Source organism: Equus quagga, chromosome 17 (assembly GCF_021613505.1).
Source record: "Equus quagga isolate Etosha38 chromosome 17, UCLA_HA_Equagga_1.0, whole genome shotgun sequence".
Classification (NCBI taxonomy): Eukaryota; Metazoa; Chordata; class Mammalia; order Perissodactyla; family Equidae; genus Equus; species Equus quagga.
In genome coordinates, this window is record NC_060283.1 from 29,042,542 (window position 1) to 29,058,159 (window position 15,618).

General features: G+C 49.1%; 1 protein-coding gene across 2 annotated transcripts in view; it reads left to right on the forward strand.

The window, feature by feature from the left end:
* PAMR1 (peptidase domain containing associated with muscle regeneration 1) overlaps positions 1 to 15,618 on the forward strand; it is a 77,550-nt gene that overhangs the window by 26,414 nt on the left and 35,518 nt on the right. For both annotated transcript variants that reach the window (XM_046643003.1, XM_046643002.1), the window contains exon 3: positions 4,789 to 4,917. In XM_046643003.1, the coding sequence (XP_046498959.1) occupies positions 4,789 to 4,917 (129 nt within the window). The remainder of the gene's footprint in view (positions 1 to 4,788; positions 4,918 to 15,618) is intronic.

Consider the following 15,618-nt stretch of genomic DNA (forward strand, 5'->3'; position numbering starts at 1 on the left):
GTGTGCGTGAGTGTATAGGTGTGTGTGCGTGAGTGTATAGGTGTGTGCGTGTGAGTGTATAGGTGTGTGCGTGAGTGTATAGGTGTGTGCGTGTGAGTGTATAGGTGTGTGCGTGAGTGTGTAGGTGAGTGCGTGAGTGTGTAGGTGTGTGCGTGAGTGTATAGGTGAGTGCGTGAGTGTGTAGGTGTGTGCGTGAGTGTGTAGGTGTGTGTATGAGTGTGTGTGTGTGAGTGTATAGGTGCGTGCATGAGTGTGTGTGTACGAGTATGTATATGTGTGTATGTAAGTGTGTGATGAGAGACACGGAGAGAGAGGCAGACGTAGAGAGAAGATTCAGAGAGCCATCGGAGGGAGAGCGGGGGCCAGACCCTGAAGGGCTTTGCAAGCTGTGCCCTGGAGTTTAGGCTACATCCTCAAGACGTTTTAGTGACATTGGAGATCTCTCAGTAAAGAGGTGAAAGCCAGAGTTGTCTTTAGCTGTAGTTTGGGGAAAGGATTGGCGGAAGGACACAGCTAGAGGCAGGGGAGGATAATGGAGACCTTACTGAACGCAGAAGGCTAAGGACAGAGAGAGGCTGGGATGTGAGAGATGAAAGAGCGGAGTTGAGGAGTTGACGGTTCGGGATTGCTTGGATGGGGAGGAGGGGAGGGAAGAGCAGCATCAAGCTTGGTGCTCTGGCTCTGAGCTGGACATGTGATAAGAGAGCGTCTAAGCGTGAGATGGGACCTTCCCAGGCCGTGGTGCCGGTTCCTTTGCCTGCATAGCCGGCTGAAGCCACCTTCTTCCAGAGCCTCTCCCCACCCCCGCTGTAGACGGGACAGTGATTGTCCTTTTTTGCTGAAGTACCTGTCTTGGTGGAGGCCTGGGTGGACGCTGATCCTCATGCTGAAGATGTTTCCAATGTGATTCCCGACTCCTGGACGTGCTCTTGCTGCTCTCATGTCTGCTGCCTCGTCCGCCTGACTCATCCCAGGGGAGACTCAACTCTCCAGGCCAGACCGAAAGGAGGCCGCAGAGAGCTGCGAACACGCCTTCCTGGAAGGAGGGCTGGAAGAAGGTCAAAAGTGTGCTGTGGACATTCTCTCCCTTCTCTCCCTTCTTATGCAAACATAGAGAATGACACACATTTCTACCAGGGACCCTCTTTCGTGGGAAACTACAGAATAGGAAAAAACCGGGGCTCAAGTATACACGTGGTACTTCTAAAGCATCTTCCTTCTTGGGAGAGAGTAATGCTGAGCTTTAAAGTAGGCGTGACCGCAGTGTCACCTCTGCACATTTGATCCAGGAAAGAAACCGCCCGCCCCGTCTCCTGATGGTGAGTGTAGTTTATAGGGCAGTTGTGGAGTAATACCTCCAAATTTTCTAAGGAGACTTTGAGAGCTAAGCCAGGGTCTCCCGATGAGGGGCCTTGGCAGTGGTGTTGAAGTCTTTCAGTGATGTTCTCAGGAGGTGCTGTGTGCTTCCCGTTGCGTCACACAGGAGGCGCCAGCATTGCCACTTTGAGTGATGCTAGGAGGCATCTTGGCATCTAAGGAGCGCAGAGCTGTCCCACCTCAACCATTTGGTTACCTTGAAAGGAAAGGCTAGAGAAATGCCTTTTTCTTTTCTTTCGCTAATTTTCAAAATAGTGAGTGGACGTCCTAGAAGTCCCTGTTGGTGATCTGTGTGTGTGTGATTGTGAAGTTAGGTATTTTTATTTATTTGTGTGGCTTAATCCATTTCAGTCATTATTCATTTTAAGGCGTGCAGGACCCCCGGAGCCCCTGTGTCCCGTGTTCTGACATGCCCACGCCAGTCTTTGAAGACCGCCGGAGATGTTTCAGGCTCTTCTTGTACATTTTCTACCCCAGATCTGGAATCAGCCGTTTCTCCTAGGAACTCTGGTCTGAGACCACAGTCTGGGCACTTGAGGTGCTCCTTGCTATTGGAATATCATTGTTACTAGGTTTGGGTTTTTTTTTTTTAAGTGGATGGAGCTAGGAAATATGTATTTTTTAAAAAAGAAAAAAGTGGGTTTATGCTGATACTCAGATTTAAATGCAATGTTCCAGGGTGGTTTAATTAACTTCTTCAATTTTATGTTTGTATGTCTTTTCTCTCATGGTGAAAATCCTGTTTCCTAATATTTTAACCTAATCACTTATTTGCTTTATTTTATGTGATAATATAATTGTACAACATAGCAATAGCATTATTTGTACTGACACTGAGACCACTGACGACCGTGCTTGTTGTTGACCTGGAGTACATCCCTCGGTGCGTGCAGTCAGAATCCTGCATGTGAACGCTGACTGAGGCGGGTCTCTTGTCTGTGCTGTTAAACCACCTGCTGGACATGTAGACAGGTTTCGTTTTTCCATCTGTTTTCTATATTCAACAATACAAGCAAATATGTATGTACGTTTATATATCTCTCCCCTTCTTGCACAAAGGGTAGCATACCGTTAACACTGCTAACTGCCTTGCTTTTTTTCTCTTAATATATGCTGGAAATCACTCCCTGACAGTATAAAGCCAGTTTTTTATTCCTTTTTACAGTTGCATATAGCTGCATTGTGTAGATTACCACAGTTTATGAGTATGTGGGTTGTTTCCAGCCTTTTGCTATTATAAATACTACATGACTAGCCTCAGGCATACAGCATTTAGCATTTTTGCAGCGTATCGCTGGGGTTCCTAGAACATGGATTGCTGCATCCAAGGGAGGTGCATGTCATTTTGCCAGCCTTTGCCAGCTCCTCCTCCATGCATTTGGCATTCACCGTGTGGAGGAGGGTACTGTTTCCCCAGAGCCTTGCCACAGAATGTTATTTTGGACTTTTGCCAGCCTCGAAGGTGAGAAATGGGATGTCAGTATGATTTTAGAATTTCCATCGTGATAGACAACTGTCTTTTCTGGTGACAGTGGTTGCAGGAGGATCCATGTCCAAGGGGACAGTGGTGGGGATGTCACTGGTGACTTCCAGGGATGTCCGGCAGCACTGGGGCCCTCACTGGACCACGATTGCTATGTAGGTACCTAATGGTCCAGATGGTACGGTGCCAAGAAGGAGAGTTGGCAGTGACTCTGAGGGCAGACTCAGAGTCCATTTGCCTCCTCAGTGGCACAGCGGACAAGTAATCAAAGAGGGGAAAGTGGCATGTGAGTGAAGATGGCCTTTTTAGAAGGCACAGTGATCCCGATGGGACCCAGTTATGGGCCACGTGACCTACGGAAGTGTGATGACTCATATTAGTGACTCTTCTTCTCTGGTGGGAGGAGGCACTGGGCAAAGTCAGCAAAAAAAGGGAAGCGAAGTCAGGATGGTTCACAGAGCGTGCTGTGGGTCTCTCTCCCACAGAAAGCACGCGTACCACCCTGTGTGTGCAGATTACGGGCCAACGAGAACCTGAGTTCAGCCAAAAGCAAAGAAGTCTGCTGTCAGCTCACGGAAACACTAGTTATCTCCGTTCAGAAGCCTGGATGAGCGATTCGTTCATCCATCCTCTGTCCACCTGTCTATTTATTCATTCACTTAAATAATATTCATTGAACACTTACTGTGTACCAGACATTGAATTTAGTGCTGGGATATAATGTTGCACAAGATGCAGTCCCTGACTTCAGTCTATTGTAGGAAAACAGATAATAGGCAGTTAAAATTGAGCATGCTGCTTGCACTGGTGGGGATAAGCCAAGCGGGGTGTGAGAACGCAGAATGATACTCAGAGTCATGTTTTGGGGGTACTTACTTACGCTAGGCCTTTTACATGTGTTTGTTTAATTTCTAGATCAACTCTATGAGGTAGATACAATTTTTAACCACGGTTTTACGTATGAGGACATTGAAGCACAGAGAGCTTAAGCGGTTTGCTCGAGGACACACAGCTGGATAATGGCAGAGCCAGAATTTAGCTCTCTGTTTTAATAAGTGGGATTAGATTATCTCTACCTTTCCTCATTATCCCCCACCCCTCAAGAGACCATGTTTTAAAAATAACCCTTGACTGGGAACTGCTCAACCCTCTCCGGTGTGGCCTGCAGGGTGACGGGGGCATCCTGACACCTTCCAGGCTGAGCCCGTGATTAGGCATTAAGGTTGTTTCCAATGGCATACTTTGGTTGTAGAATGACATAGAAGAATATGTAATGGGACGAGAAGATATTTACTATCTATTATTAAATGAAAAAGTAAGTTACAAAACCAGACTTACAGTATATACCTCAAACCTAATTAAAAAGAATGCATTTGTTGGGGGCTGGCCCAGGGTTCGCAGGTTTGAATCCCAAGCACGAACCTACACATGGCTTGTCAAGCCACGCTATGGCGGTGTCCCACAGAAAATGGAGATTGGCACAGATGTTAGCTCAGGGACAATCTTCCTCACATCCACACACACAAATGTATTTGTTTATATACAGAGAGTGTTACCAATAGTTTTCTCCAGGTGATGGAATTTCAGGTGTTTGTCATTTAATTCTTTTTGCTTGTCTGAATTTTGTAAACATTCTACAATAAGCATGTAATCCTTTTATAAAGAGCAAAAACACACTACATTGATAGATTCTGCTTTTTATTGCGGGTAATTTCACGTTACTTTTCAGAGCACCCTCTTGCACCCCTCAGTCTGGATGTGGGACTCCAGCATTTCCCGAGAATGAGCAGTTTTCCTAAGGGCTGCAGCACCTTTCTAGGCCCGGTGCCCTTGGTTGAGCTGAGACCCTGGAAGGGGCAGTTTCCCCCGTGCAGCCAATCAGCACCTGCAAGTGCTTCCTCTAACGCCCCTTCATGGAAATGTTTCAGGTTGTACCATCTTTGAAAACTGCAAGGCCTGCCGGAACGGCTCGTGGGGTGGCGCTCTGGACGACTTCTACGTAAAGGGGGTGTACTGCGCAGAGTGCCGCGCCGGCTGGTACGGAGGAGACTGCATGCGTGAGTAGACCCTGAGCGCTGCTCTGCTGCGCGCTGCTTTCCGCTCTCAGCTCGCGAGGGCCTGAGGCTTCTCTTGTTGGAATCTGAGTTCTGATGCTGGTGACCAGAGGGCTCTCTGGGTAAGACGTGCTTGCATCTGCTGAGCGTGGACTGTGGCCATCTGTTCGGAATTGGCCACAGGAGGTGTGTATCTGCTCTTAAATCTTCCCCTTTCTCCTAAACGAAGCCGAGGCATTCTGCAAACAGCGTGCTCTGTGTCCATTCCAGAAGCAGGTGTGCGTTATCGTTGGTCAGCAAACAGTTGCCAAGTCTGTGATGCATTTTAAATATGAATTTCTGTTGGAAACTTCTGGAATCCTGAGTTCAGTTCCTGGAGCCCACATCGAATTGTCAGCATGCCACTTGTCCCAGGGAAGGGATTCTTTCTGGGTTCTTCCTTTTTTTTTTTTTCTGCTTTTCCCCCCCAAATCTCCCCAGTACATAGTCATATATTTTAGTTGTGGGTCCTTCTAGTTGTGGCTCTGGGTTCTTCTTGATCTCCAAGAATTACTTAATTTTTACTAGGGTTCCCCTCTCAGTTTCAGTAATCCTTTGAAAATGGAATGGACGTGCAACCTCTCCCTCAGTTTGCGAGTCCCTGTGTGGTGCCCCGATGGGGATGCCCCTCTGAGCGTCTGCATCTGAGCGAAGCAATCGTTATTGTTTTGTTGAGCCCATTTTACAAGCTCCCTGTTTGTATCAGAAGCAGTCAGGACGGTCTTAGAGTCTGGGCAAGTTTGCTCTGGTGACCGATGGTCCCAGGTGGCAGAGATAGAGGATGGAGTGCTGGTGGTGTTCTTTGCCTGATCCAACCTGTAGCAAAAGGCGCTGAGTTTCAAGAATCTGGGGCAGACGGTGAGGTATGTGATTTGCAGCTGAGGAACTCGGCCGTACCTGGATGAGAAGGGACGTCTTGGCATTTTAGGAGGAGGCTGGGAGTTAAATTATCCAGAATGCAGATAACTTTTAAAGTGCTGGTCTTGGTTGCATATTTAAAGCTTTAATGCCATTTTAGGTGGTTTCTAGGGAATTTGATTTAGCACTTGGGTAGATTTTCTTCTAGGTAGATTAGCTGCCCGATTTAACCCTGGTCTTCCCTTAGCTGCTGTTCTCTGGAGACTGTAGTGTAATGGTCAGAAGCGCAAGTTCTGGAATGACACGGACCCGGGTTTAATAACGACTTTGCCAGTCACGAGCAGGTGGCCTTGGCCAAGTCACTTAACCTTGCTAATCCCAGTTTCCTCTTCTTTAAAATGGGAATAATGCTACCTACCTCAGGGCTGTATCAAGAATTAAATGAGATAATGCACGTGAAGCACTTAGCTCTCTGCCTGGCACATAAGAGAAACTCAACGAAGGCAATGAATACATCATTATGGTTCTTTATGTTCCTTAATTGCCAATCCAGTAGACGGTCCACAAATACAACTATTTCCAATAGAAGCTTGAGAAAGACTTACTTAGAGATATAATGCACAGTGTCAGATTTCACATTGCTCTTTGCAGTATATCAGATAACTCTGGGGGCTTCTCCCTTTTGCATATGGAAGGTCCCTCTTTCTTCATCCTCGTGAGTGGGTGTGATGGGATTGCGGCCATAGACGGGAACTGGATCATGCATGACCTTATAGGTAGGTAAATTAGGTGAAGAGTTTAGATGTTATTCTAATTACAGTGGGAAGCCAAGGGAAAGTTGTGAACTAGGCTGTGGCTAAGCGCTTTGAGAACATAGACAAGAAAACAATCACGGAGAGGTAGGGTGGGGGAGGTTGTAGACCGGACGTGATGGTTGATCTGTGCCTTTGCTCAAGTGTGGGCAGGATAGGAAGACGCCTGAGTCTGTGCGATTCCAGACCCCTTGTTCTTAACCACTCTCTCCCCTGGAACAGCTCTGTTTTCACTGGAAAGTTGGAAGTGAAGTCTCTGCTGAGAGCAGTGTAGAAGTGAGGCTGGGCTTGAGCGTGCCAGAGGTTTGGGGCAGCCACGTGAGGAGTAAGGGAAGGCACTTGCTAGTGATAAGCTAAAGCGTGCCCAAGCAAGACTGAGGACCAGTTGAAGCTGGGTCTCCTACGTAGGCGATGCAGTCAGGACGCTGGGTGATGCTCGTCAGCAGCACGGTAGCAGAGGTGAATAAAACAGTCATTTGGTTGATCCAAGGATTGGCTAAAACCTGATTGTCCAGGTTGGCTAGGACGTGAAACCAGAAAGAGCCTGGTAGAGAAGGAATAGGGACTGGCGGTCTCAATGAGGGGGAAAGGCGGGCATTCTGGTGATAAAGTAGTGGAGTGCGCAGATACAAGGGGTTTTGTGGTCAGGGAGTAGGAGTCTGGGTTGAAGCTTTCAGGAGCAGGGGTGATAGTGTTCATATATGTTAGTTTTTGCTGTGTAACAAACCACCTCAAAAGGGCAAATGTTTATTTTTCTTTATCATGGGTCCGTGGGTTGGCTGGGGTCAACTGATTTCAGCTGGGCTGGCCTGGGTAGCTCCAGGCTTCAGGGTTCAGGCCAGTGGGGCAGCAGCTGCGTGGGGCGTGCTCTTCTCTGGGTGGGCTGCAGAAGCACGAGAGGCCAAGCCAACACACAGGCACGTTTAAGGCCTCTGTTCACATCCCGTTCACTAACATTCCTAAAGAAGTCACCTGGCCAAGCCCCAAGTCAGACAAGTCGGTATACTCCATCCCAGGGGAGAGGGGTGCAATTGCTTCCTACACAACACTCCAGTCACTCTGTGTGAGGAAGTGGGTTTGTTTAGGAGACGGGCAGAGCAGGGGAGGAGTATTTGCATATAGGCGATCAATAAAGCAAATAGTACCAAGGCACAAGGATGGCAGTTGCCTAAGGAAATCCTATACATGTGTCTTTCCAAATAGCACCTATTGGTTACTACTTGGGTTGAGCCTCTGTGTAAGGGCCATGTGGAGTCTGGTTGGTTGGATAGTGATGGAGTCTATGTCTAGGGTCAAGGCTTTCTTGAGGACAGCTGAGCTGGCTCAGGACAATTGGTCTTCGCCCCTAGGCAAGCAGAGCAGGAGCACATGCCCTCATTCTCAGTCTACTCATCCATTCCAAAGATATTTCTTGAATAGGTGCTCCTAGGTGCTGGGCATACAATGATGAGCAAGACATGTGGTCCCTGCCATCTTGGAGCTTGCAATTTAGAGAAGAGAGACCAAAAAAGTAAAAGAAAAAAATTGGAGTGTGGTCAACAGAAACAAACAAAATAGTGATCAGATTCCTGTCTCGTTCTGTGTTGGTTCAGTTTCATTTTGCTTGTTCTGAAAGCCTCGTTCCACACAGTGCATGTTATCTGATCGCAGCCACAGGCGTTTCTGGATTGTTTCGTATGGAGCACCGGGTTGGTCACCAGGGAGAACAATGAGCCCTCCGTGAGTTTACAATCCATCTGTGGGAACAGGACTTAACCAGAAGAAGACATCAATATGATCTTATTAGGTTCTTACCACCTTCACCTCATATTGGCACTAAATAAATGTGAGGGGACTTCAAAGGTGGAAGTAATTCATTTCACTGTTTGTTGAATGCCTGCCTGGTGCTGGGCACTTTGCGGCCTGCCTCTAGTAAGGGGGAGCTGAACCCTGGGGCGGCCTGTTCGTGGCCGGGGCGCAGTGCTGGAGCGCCAATGCAGTGCAAGCATTTACTCAGTAGATGGCGCCCAAGTGATCCTTTCTGACGGGTTGATTCTGAAGGATGCTCTGCGGAGTACCACGGTGAGCCCCGGCCTGTTCTCCTGAGCGCCAGGTAGAAGCTCAGAGAGAAGAGAAGGTGACAGGCAAATGCCAGAAAGGATCAGACTCCTTTATGTTTGAGTTATAGAGCATACAGCACTGAGCGGCCGCTGGATAGAGCCCTTTTATTTGCTTGCTGTCCTTGACAATGTTTGTGATAATTAGTATTAACCTAACTTATGGCAGCCTTAAAATCCATTATATGATCAGTTCATTCATAACCACTGACAGGTTATATTAGCCGAGATAATAGGAGAAGGGCCTGAGGCCGCCAAGCCCAGGAGAGGGCTTTAGTCACCCCTTCCTGCCCAGGAAAGATTGGTTTCGTCAGCTCAGAGTGTCCGGCGAGGGAAGGGAGCTGATTCTGTCTTCCTTTCTCTAACTTTTTATTTTGGAAAATGTCAAGTCTACAGAGAGTTAGAAGAATAGTACATTCACATACCCTTCACTGAGATTCACTGATTGTTTTCCCACCTCTGACTTTCTCTCTCTTTTACTGCACTAGAGACTCATGAATTTGTTTTCTCCATGTTTCATAATGTTGTCATCATTTTTCGTTTTGATAGTCAAATTGTCCCACGATTGGCCGGTGAAGACCCTTCAAGTTGGCTCCACTGTGTCCTTCTTTAAGCAGCTCTTCACTTTCTGGCCGCCCCCGAAATGTTTCAAGTTCACCTTGATTATTTACATCCAGGTGCTGGAACCAGCCATTTCTCCACGAGCGCTGGTTCCTCTTGTGGGGAATGGTGTTTGCAAACTGCGACCTGGATGCCTGCTATGAGAGGCACTGGTATCTAAAGTTGAAATCAAGGCTTCCTCTCAAAGCTCCCTAAACTGAAGAGTTGACTTCTTAAGTGGAACCACCCTGCTGACCTCCAGAGTGGAGTTTGTTTAACTTGGCCCTCAGACTGAGTTCCTTAGCCACCAAAGGAGAGAGCGATGCGAGGGCCCGAGAGCCGCCCAGGAGGCTGCGCTTCTGGCCAGCATCGCAGCGGTCCAGACTTTCAGGCTCTACAGGATCTAAAGGGTGTAAGAAGGTTAGGAAACCAACCCAGATGAGAGAGGACTTATGGGGAGAGATGATAGATCCTTAATACATTTTATCTTCTTAGTCCTATTTTGGGTGGAGGCAGAGGAGCAGGGCAACGAGCTGTAAGCCATGCCCAAAAATGTCTGTGGGGCTAGAATATCAGAGACGATGATTTGTGCAGGCTGGTCCTTGAGCCGTCACCGGGCATGACCCAGAGCAAACTTGAGAGAGAGGGAGAGAGAAAAAAGGCTCATAAAGCCGTGTGCTACTGATTTATTGAGCTTCTTCCTGGGGCACTGTAGAGCCACCTGGGGGACGTCACCAGAAACGGGCTCATCCCGCTCTGGCTTTTGGTGTCCTGACCCTTCCAGGAACAATGCCCAGTTGGGTCCAAGTTGGGGAGGGTGTTACATTGTGGTTAGCAACTGGCTTGCAACCAGTAGGACCTGGATTTGAATCTCTGCTCCTTCTGTGACTTTGGGCAAAGTTATTCAATCTTTCTAAATCTCAGTGTCCTCATTTACAAAATGGGGATAATAATAGTGGCCCCTCAGAGGATTTTTGTGAGGGTCAGATGAAGTACACTCTATAAATCCCTTACTGTGGGGTCTGGTATGCAGTAAGTGCTCAATAAACGGTGGCTGCTGTTCTCATTATCACCAAACCAGAGCCATGAGGGGAGCTCTTCTTTTTTTTCTCTTTTTTGGGAAGGAAATCAGCGTAGGGCCAGAGAGGAAAAATAATAAAGCAGAATTCCCTAAGGACAGGAGAATTTACCGTGGAAGCGAGGACAAGTATTGTCCGGCAAACAGTGTTTTACATTTTGCTTGCTGAAGCTCTTTGACTCCAGGGGCTGGATGTTTGACCTTTGCAGAGGGTTTTATGGTGTCAAAGAATTCATCGATCACTGCTCAGCTTCTGGTGAGGGGGTGGACGGACAGGAAAAAGGCCTTCCTTCCTGCTCAAACAGCAAGAAGTCACTCGATAGACCAAGGAAAATTCACAGTTTTCTTTAAAAGCATCAAGTACCTGTGAACACAGAATCTGAACTCTAGAGGAATGAGTTCTTCCTGGGTGAGTAAGGGGTCAGGATGCCTCCTACCTGGGGCCAGCTCCTGAGGTTGTGGGCAGGGCGGGTGACAGAGAAGGAGGGGGAACCAGCCAGCCTGTGATGCGCCTGTGGGCTGGCCTGTTGAACTTGAATCTAAAGGAGACCCCAAAGCAAAGGCTATCCTCTCCACCAAGTATTGTCCTAATGAAATTTGGCTGAGCAAGCAGAGGCTGAGGCGAGACTGGAAAGCAGAAGATCTTGGGATGTTGTAGTTTTCTGCCTTCAAAAATTTGTAATTTCAAAGTCCTGCAGTCTCGTGGGCTTGCAGTGTCCTAGGCTTGCCTTTCTGGAGGGGGTGGGAGAGCGTGGAAAATCAAAGGCACATTTTGTTAGGTTCCTGGTGCTTGAATTTCAAGACCTTTCTAGAAGGATTCTAGCCTCAGTCCTGCCTTAAACCAGCTTAATTTCTGATTGGCTCAAACTGACCAGCCTCTCATCCTACCTGCCTCAGAGAGGAAAGGATATTGCCAATCGAAAGAAAAAGTGTTGTAAAGAAGCAAGAGAATAGGACCTATAGTCAAGAGAAAAATCGGTCAAAAGAAACAGACCATGGATGATCAAATATTGGAGTTTTCAGACAAACAATTCTAAATAACTTTAAAACATGTGTATTAAATGATCTACAGGAAAAGGTAAATATAATGGGAGAACAGATGAGAAATTTCAGGATAGATTTGGAAAGTGTTAAAAAAAAAAAAACACATATGGAAATCCCAGAACTGAAAACTATACTATCTGAAATTTAAAAAAATTCGTTGGAGGGGATTAACAGCCAATTGGTCACAACAGAAGAAAGGATCAGGGAACCTAAACACAGATTTGATAGAAATCAATCAACCGGAATCGCAGAGAAGCAGCATGGAGAGTAGTCAGCAGTCTGTGTCCTTCATGCTCTGCTTGCCGCACCCTGTCTCTTGAGTTGGATTGGCAGGCTTATCTCAGTGTGTGTTTTCATGAAGACCCTGTCGACCATGGGGAGGAAAGACTTTTTGCCGCACAGTGATGGGTGCTCTTCTCACTGGACCATGGTCTCTGCTGAGTGGACAGACCCTGTGGTGCGGGGGAGGGGCTTGGAGAATGGTTGACTGGGCAGGGAGATGCTTGATTCAATGTCACATTCATTCATTCAGTTGTCAACTAATTGATAATCCACTTGATGCCTGTAAAGATCTGAACAAGACAGACAAGGTCCCTACTCTCACAGGACTCTGGCATGGGGTGCGCAAACAAATAAATTATCACTATAAAATATCAAGTTGATTGGGATTATAGGCCAAATCACAGGGTGAGCCATGGAGTCACTCCTGGACGTCTGCTTGTTCCTGATGAAGACCTGAGCCCCTGATGAAAGCCATCTCTTGGCACTTGTTATGAGTGAGGCCTGGTTCTAAGTGGCTGCGTGTGCTAACTCACTAATCCTCATCATGGCCATGTTACAGGTGAGGACACTGAGGCACAGAGGGGTTAAGTCGCTTTCCTGCTGTCATGCAGCTTGTAAGTGGCAGAACCGAGATGCCAATTCAGAAGCCAGGTCCCAGCGCCTGGTCTCTCGTCCTCTATACTAAGCCACCTCTCGAAGTGAGAGGCCCTCACTCTTGTGCCTGTCTGAGGGCCTAGCAGGTCATGGGAGGCGGAACCGAATCACGGGGAAGGTGTGAGCTTCCTTCTGGCTCCGGCTTAGGTAGATGGGTCGTTCCCGTGTCATCATCCAGGCCTTTGTTCTGCCATCACTGTCTGGGCTTCTGGGCCTAATGGGTTTAGGGCTCTAGCCGATGATGTAATGAGGCTCTTAGGAGCCCTGGAGCAGCAGGTCAGAACCTGGGCTGTTCCCCCCTGATTTTTGTGCCAAAATAGCGTCTCAGATCCAGACAAGACTCAAGAGAAATAACAATATTAGTTGCCATTGGTTGAGCATTTTTATGTACCAGGCACTGTGCTAAGTGCTTTAAATACAATGTCTAATCTCATTTAATCCTCAAAACAAACAAATATGAAAACCATAACAACACCACAGTGGTACGAACTACTATTATTCTCATCTGCAAATGAGGACGCCTCAGCCCAGGTTTCTGGAGCGCTTGTCTGGGGTCGTCCAGCCAGCAGAGGCTGGACTGAGATTGGGACCCTGTCTGGCTTCACAGGCTGCCCCCAAACCACTGTGAGTCCTGCCTCCTGAGTCATCTTTGAAGGAGGAGAGAAAATGCAAGTGTCTCTCCGTGTCTGAATGCTTTCTTTAGTCCTTTTTTTTTCCTAACAGGAAAGACTGAAGAAAAAAAAAAACCCAAAAGCTTCCCAGAAGTGTGTTGTGTCTCTCTCCTGGCCCTCTGTCCCCACCCCCAGGCTGGAGATAAGGAGACTTTTGTCTGAACGCAGGGAGTGCTCATTTCTGTTGGGAACCATCCAGCTCTCTTCCTCATTTAGAAATTGGTGAAGATTTCCTTTCAGCTCTGTGGAAGCGGGGTCTGTCCAGCTGTCTCTCCTGTTTTGGCCGGTAGCTACGAGGAGGGTGGGGGGCTCGGAGATGAGTCCAGGATTTGAGAGCCCAGGACAGTCTGGCTTCGCTGGCAGATTCCCCTGCACACACACACCCCTCTTCCCCTGGGACAAGACGTTGTCAGGAGCCTGAGCGCGTCTCCGGGCCCGTTGCCTGTCCTGGTCTTTCAGACTCGGGACCACCTGCTTGGTTGGCCATGAGTGCTTCCTTGGCGGGGACACTCAGCTGTGTTCCCCGTTCTGCCCTAGACAGAGAGGTGCAGTTAGTGGGCCCTGCACCCGGGCCGGCTGACACCCCTAGCAGAGGCGGGGGAGGAAGGGGAGCTGAAGGAGTCCCTTGCTGTGGGGAGGGAGTGGGACGCCTCCCTCCTCTTCCCTGTGCCCAGCGCCCTTCCCCCAAGCACATTTCTGACAAGTGGCCTCTTTGTCTCTGCCTGGTTGGAACTTGTCCCTCACCTGGGGCCAGCTCTTCTGCCCTCCCCTCCAGAGCGAGAAGGGCAACATCATCAAGAACCCAGACGTCGCACGGCATGCGTTTTGAAACCCTGGCTCCTCTGAAGGACGGCGCCTGGGCCTGCAGGAGCAAGTGGTCGAGCATCTCACATGGCCTGGGGCCAGCGCCGCGCTGGGGCTGGGGGCTGAGAGCCCTCCAGAGGCTGCGTGAGGTCCAGGGCTGGCCAAAGCCTGACTGGACTTGCCAAGAAGACCTGACTGGGGTGGGTGCTGCCTCCCCGGACGTGCGGAGGGGCTGGGGACGCAGCTGTCTGCTTCCAGCGTCTGCGTGCAGGGCGAAGCGGGAGGCGGCCGGCAGCGTCGCCGCTGCTCCCAGCTCGGGCCCGTGGGAGGCGTGCTGCGACGGCTGCGCTTCAGCACCTTGTGGCTGGGGTGCTGCCAGTTCCCGAGGGGCGGAGGCCGTGCAGGAAGATTTCCTTTTTTGTCTCTCACGCCTGGGGTGTCAGTTCCGTAGCCCTGCAGCAGACGGCAGACGGGGCGCCAAGGAGTGTGAGGCGTGCAGGAAGAAGGAACGTGCACTCCAGAGAGTTGGGGGGGTGGGGGGCAGAGATCCACTGTGTGTCTGCGGGTGGAAAAGTCCTCCTGCTTCACTTTGGGGCGGCCGAGGGCTGGGTCAGGAAGCCCCTGAGCCGGCTTAATGTGCCAGCAGAGACCTGGCGTTGGTGCTGGTCAGACCCGAGTTCAGATCCCCGCCCCGCCGCCATCTAGCAACGGCTAATGTTCACTGGAGGTGCTGCTGAGGGCTCTCCGGGCGCAATCTGATTGAAAGCTCCCAGAACCATGTGAAGCAGATGCCAGTTTCATGCCTGTGTACTAGGTTTGCTGAGGTTCTGGGAGATGGAGCCGCTTGCCAAGGCCACACTGTCAATCAAGAGACAGTGGAGTCTCACGCTCGGGGCGGTTGGAGCCTGCAGTCTCCACTCTGAACCACTGCTTTTCAGTTAAAACAGTGACTTAGAGTCTCTCACTTCCTGGCTGTGTGGCCTTGGGAAAGTCACCTAACTTCTCCCATCCTTAGTGTTCTGCGTCCAGGAAATGGGGAGGTGAATGCTGTTCTCCTGGATTCTTGTGGGAATTAAACAAGAGAATGTTTGTAAAGCTTTCAGCCAGTGCCTGGCCTATAGGAATATCATCATTTACTTGGTCAACAACAATTTATTGAGTACCTGTTACATGCCAGGTTCCATTCCAGGTGTACAAGCTAGAAAAGGTCCCAGCTCCACCAAAGGGAATAAGCAAATAAGCTTGATAACTTCACGTCGTGATGTGTTATGAAGAAAACAAAGTGGCATAATGGCAGTGACTGTAGAAATGTAAAGGTCCATTTTAGCTGAGTGGTCAAGGAAGGGCTCCTTGAAGAGGCGGTCATTAATTCCCAAAGGAAGGAGATGTGGAGGAAGGCGAGCCTTCTAGGTTAGAGGACAGCAAGTGCATGGCCTGGAGTTGGGAACAGAAAGGTCAGTGTGGCTGGAGCAGCGGGAGCAAGCAGATGAGTGGTGTTGGAGACAAGGCTGAGGGTGGGTCTGGGCGGTCAGTGAGGCAGGGCCGTGCCTGTTGTAAGAAGGTGTTTGCAGAGTGGACAGTCTTTGGAGGGTTTGAATCAAGAGAGTAATGTGATTTAATTAATTTATTTAAAAGGTGGCTTTGTTTGCTGTCTGGAGAACTGAATGTTGGGGGACAAGGATGGATGTGAGGAGGTCAGAGAGGAGGCTGGGATTGCAGAGAGATGATGGAGGCCGAGGAGGAGGCTGGGGTTGCAGAGAGAGATG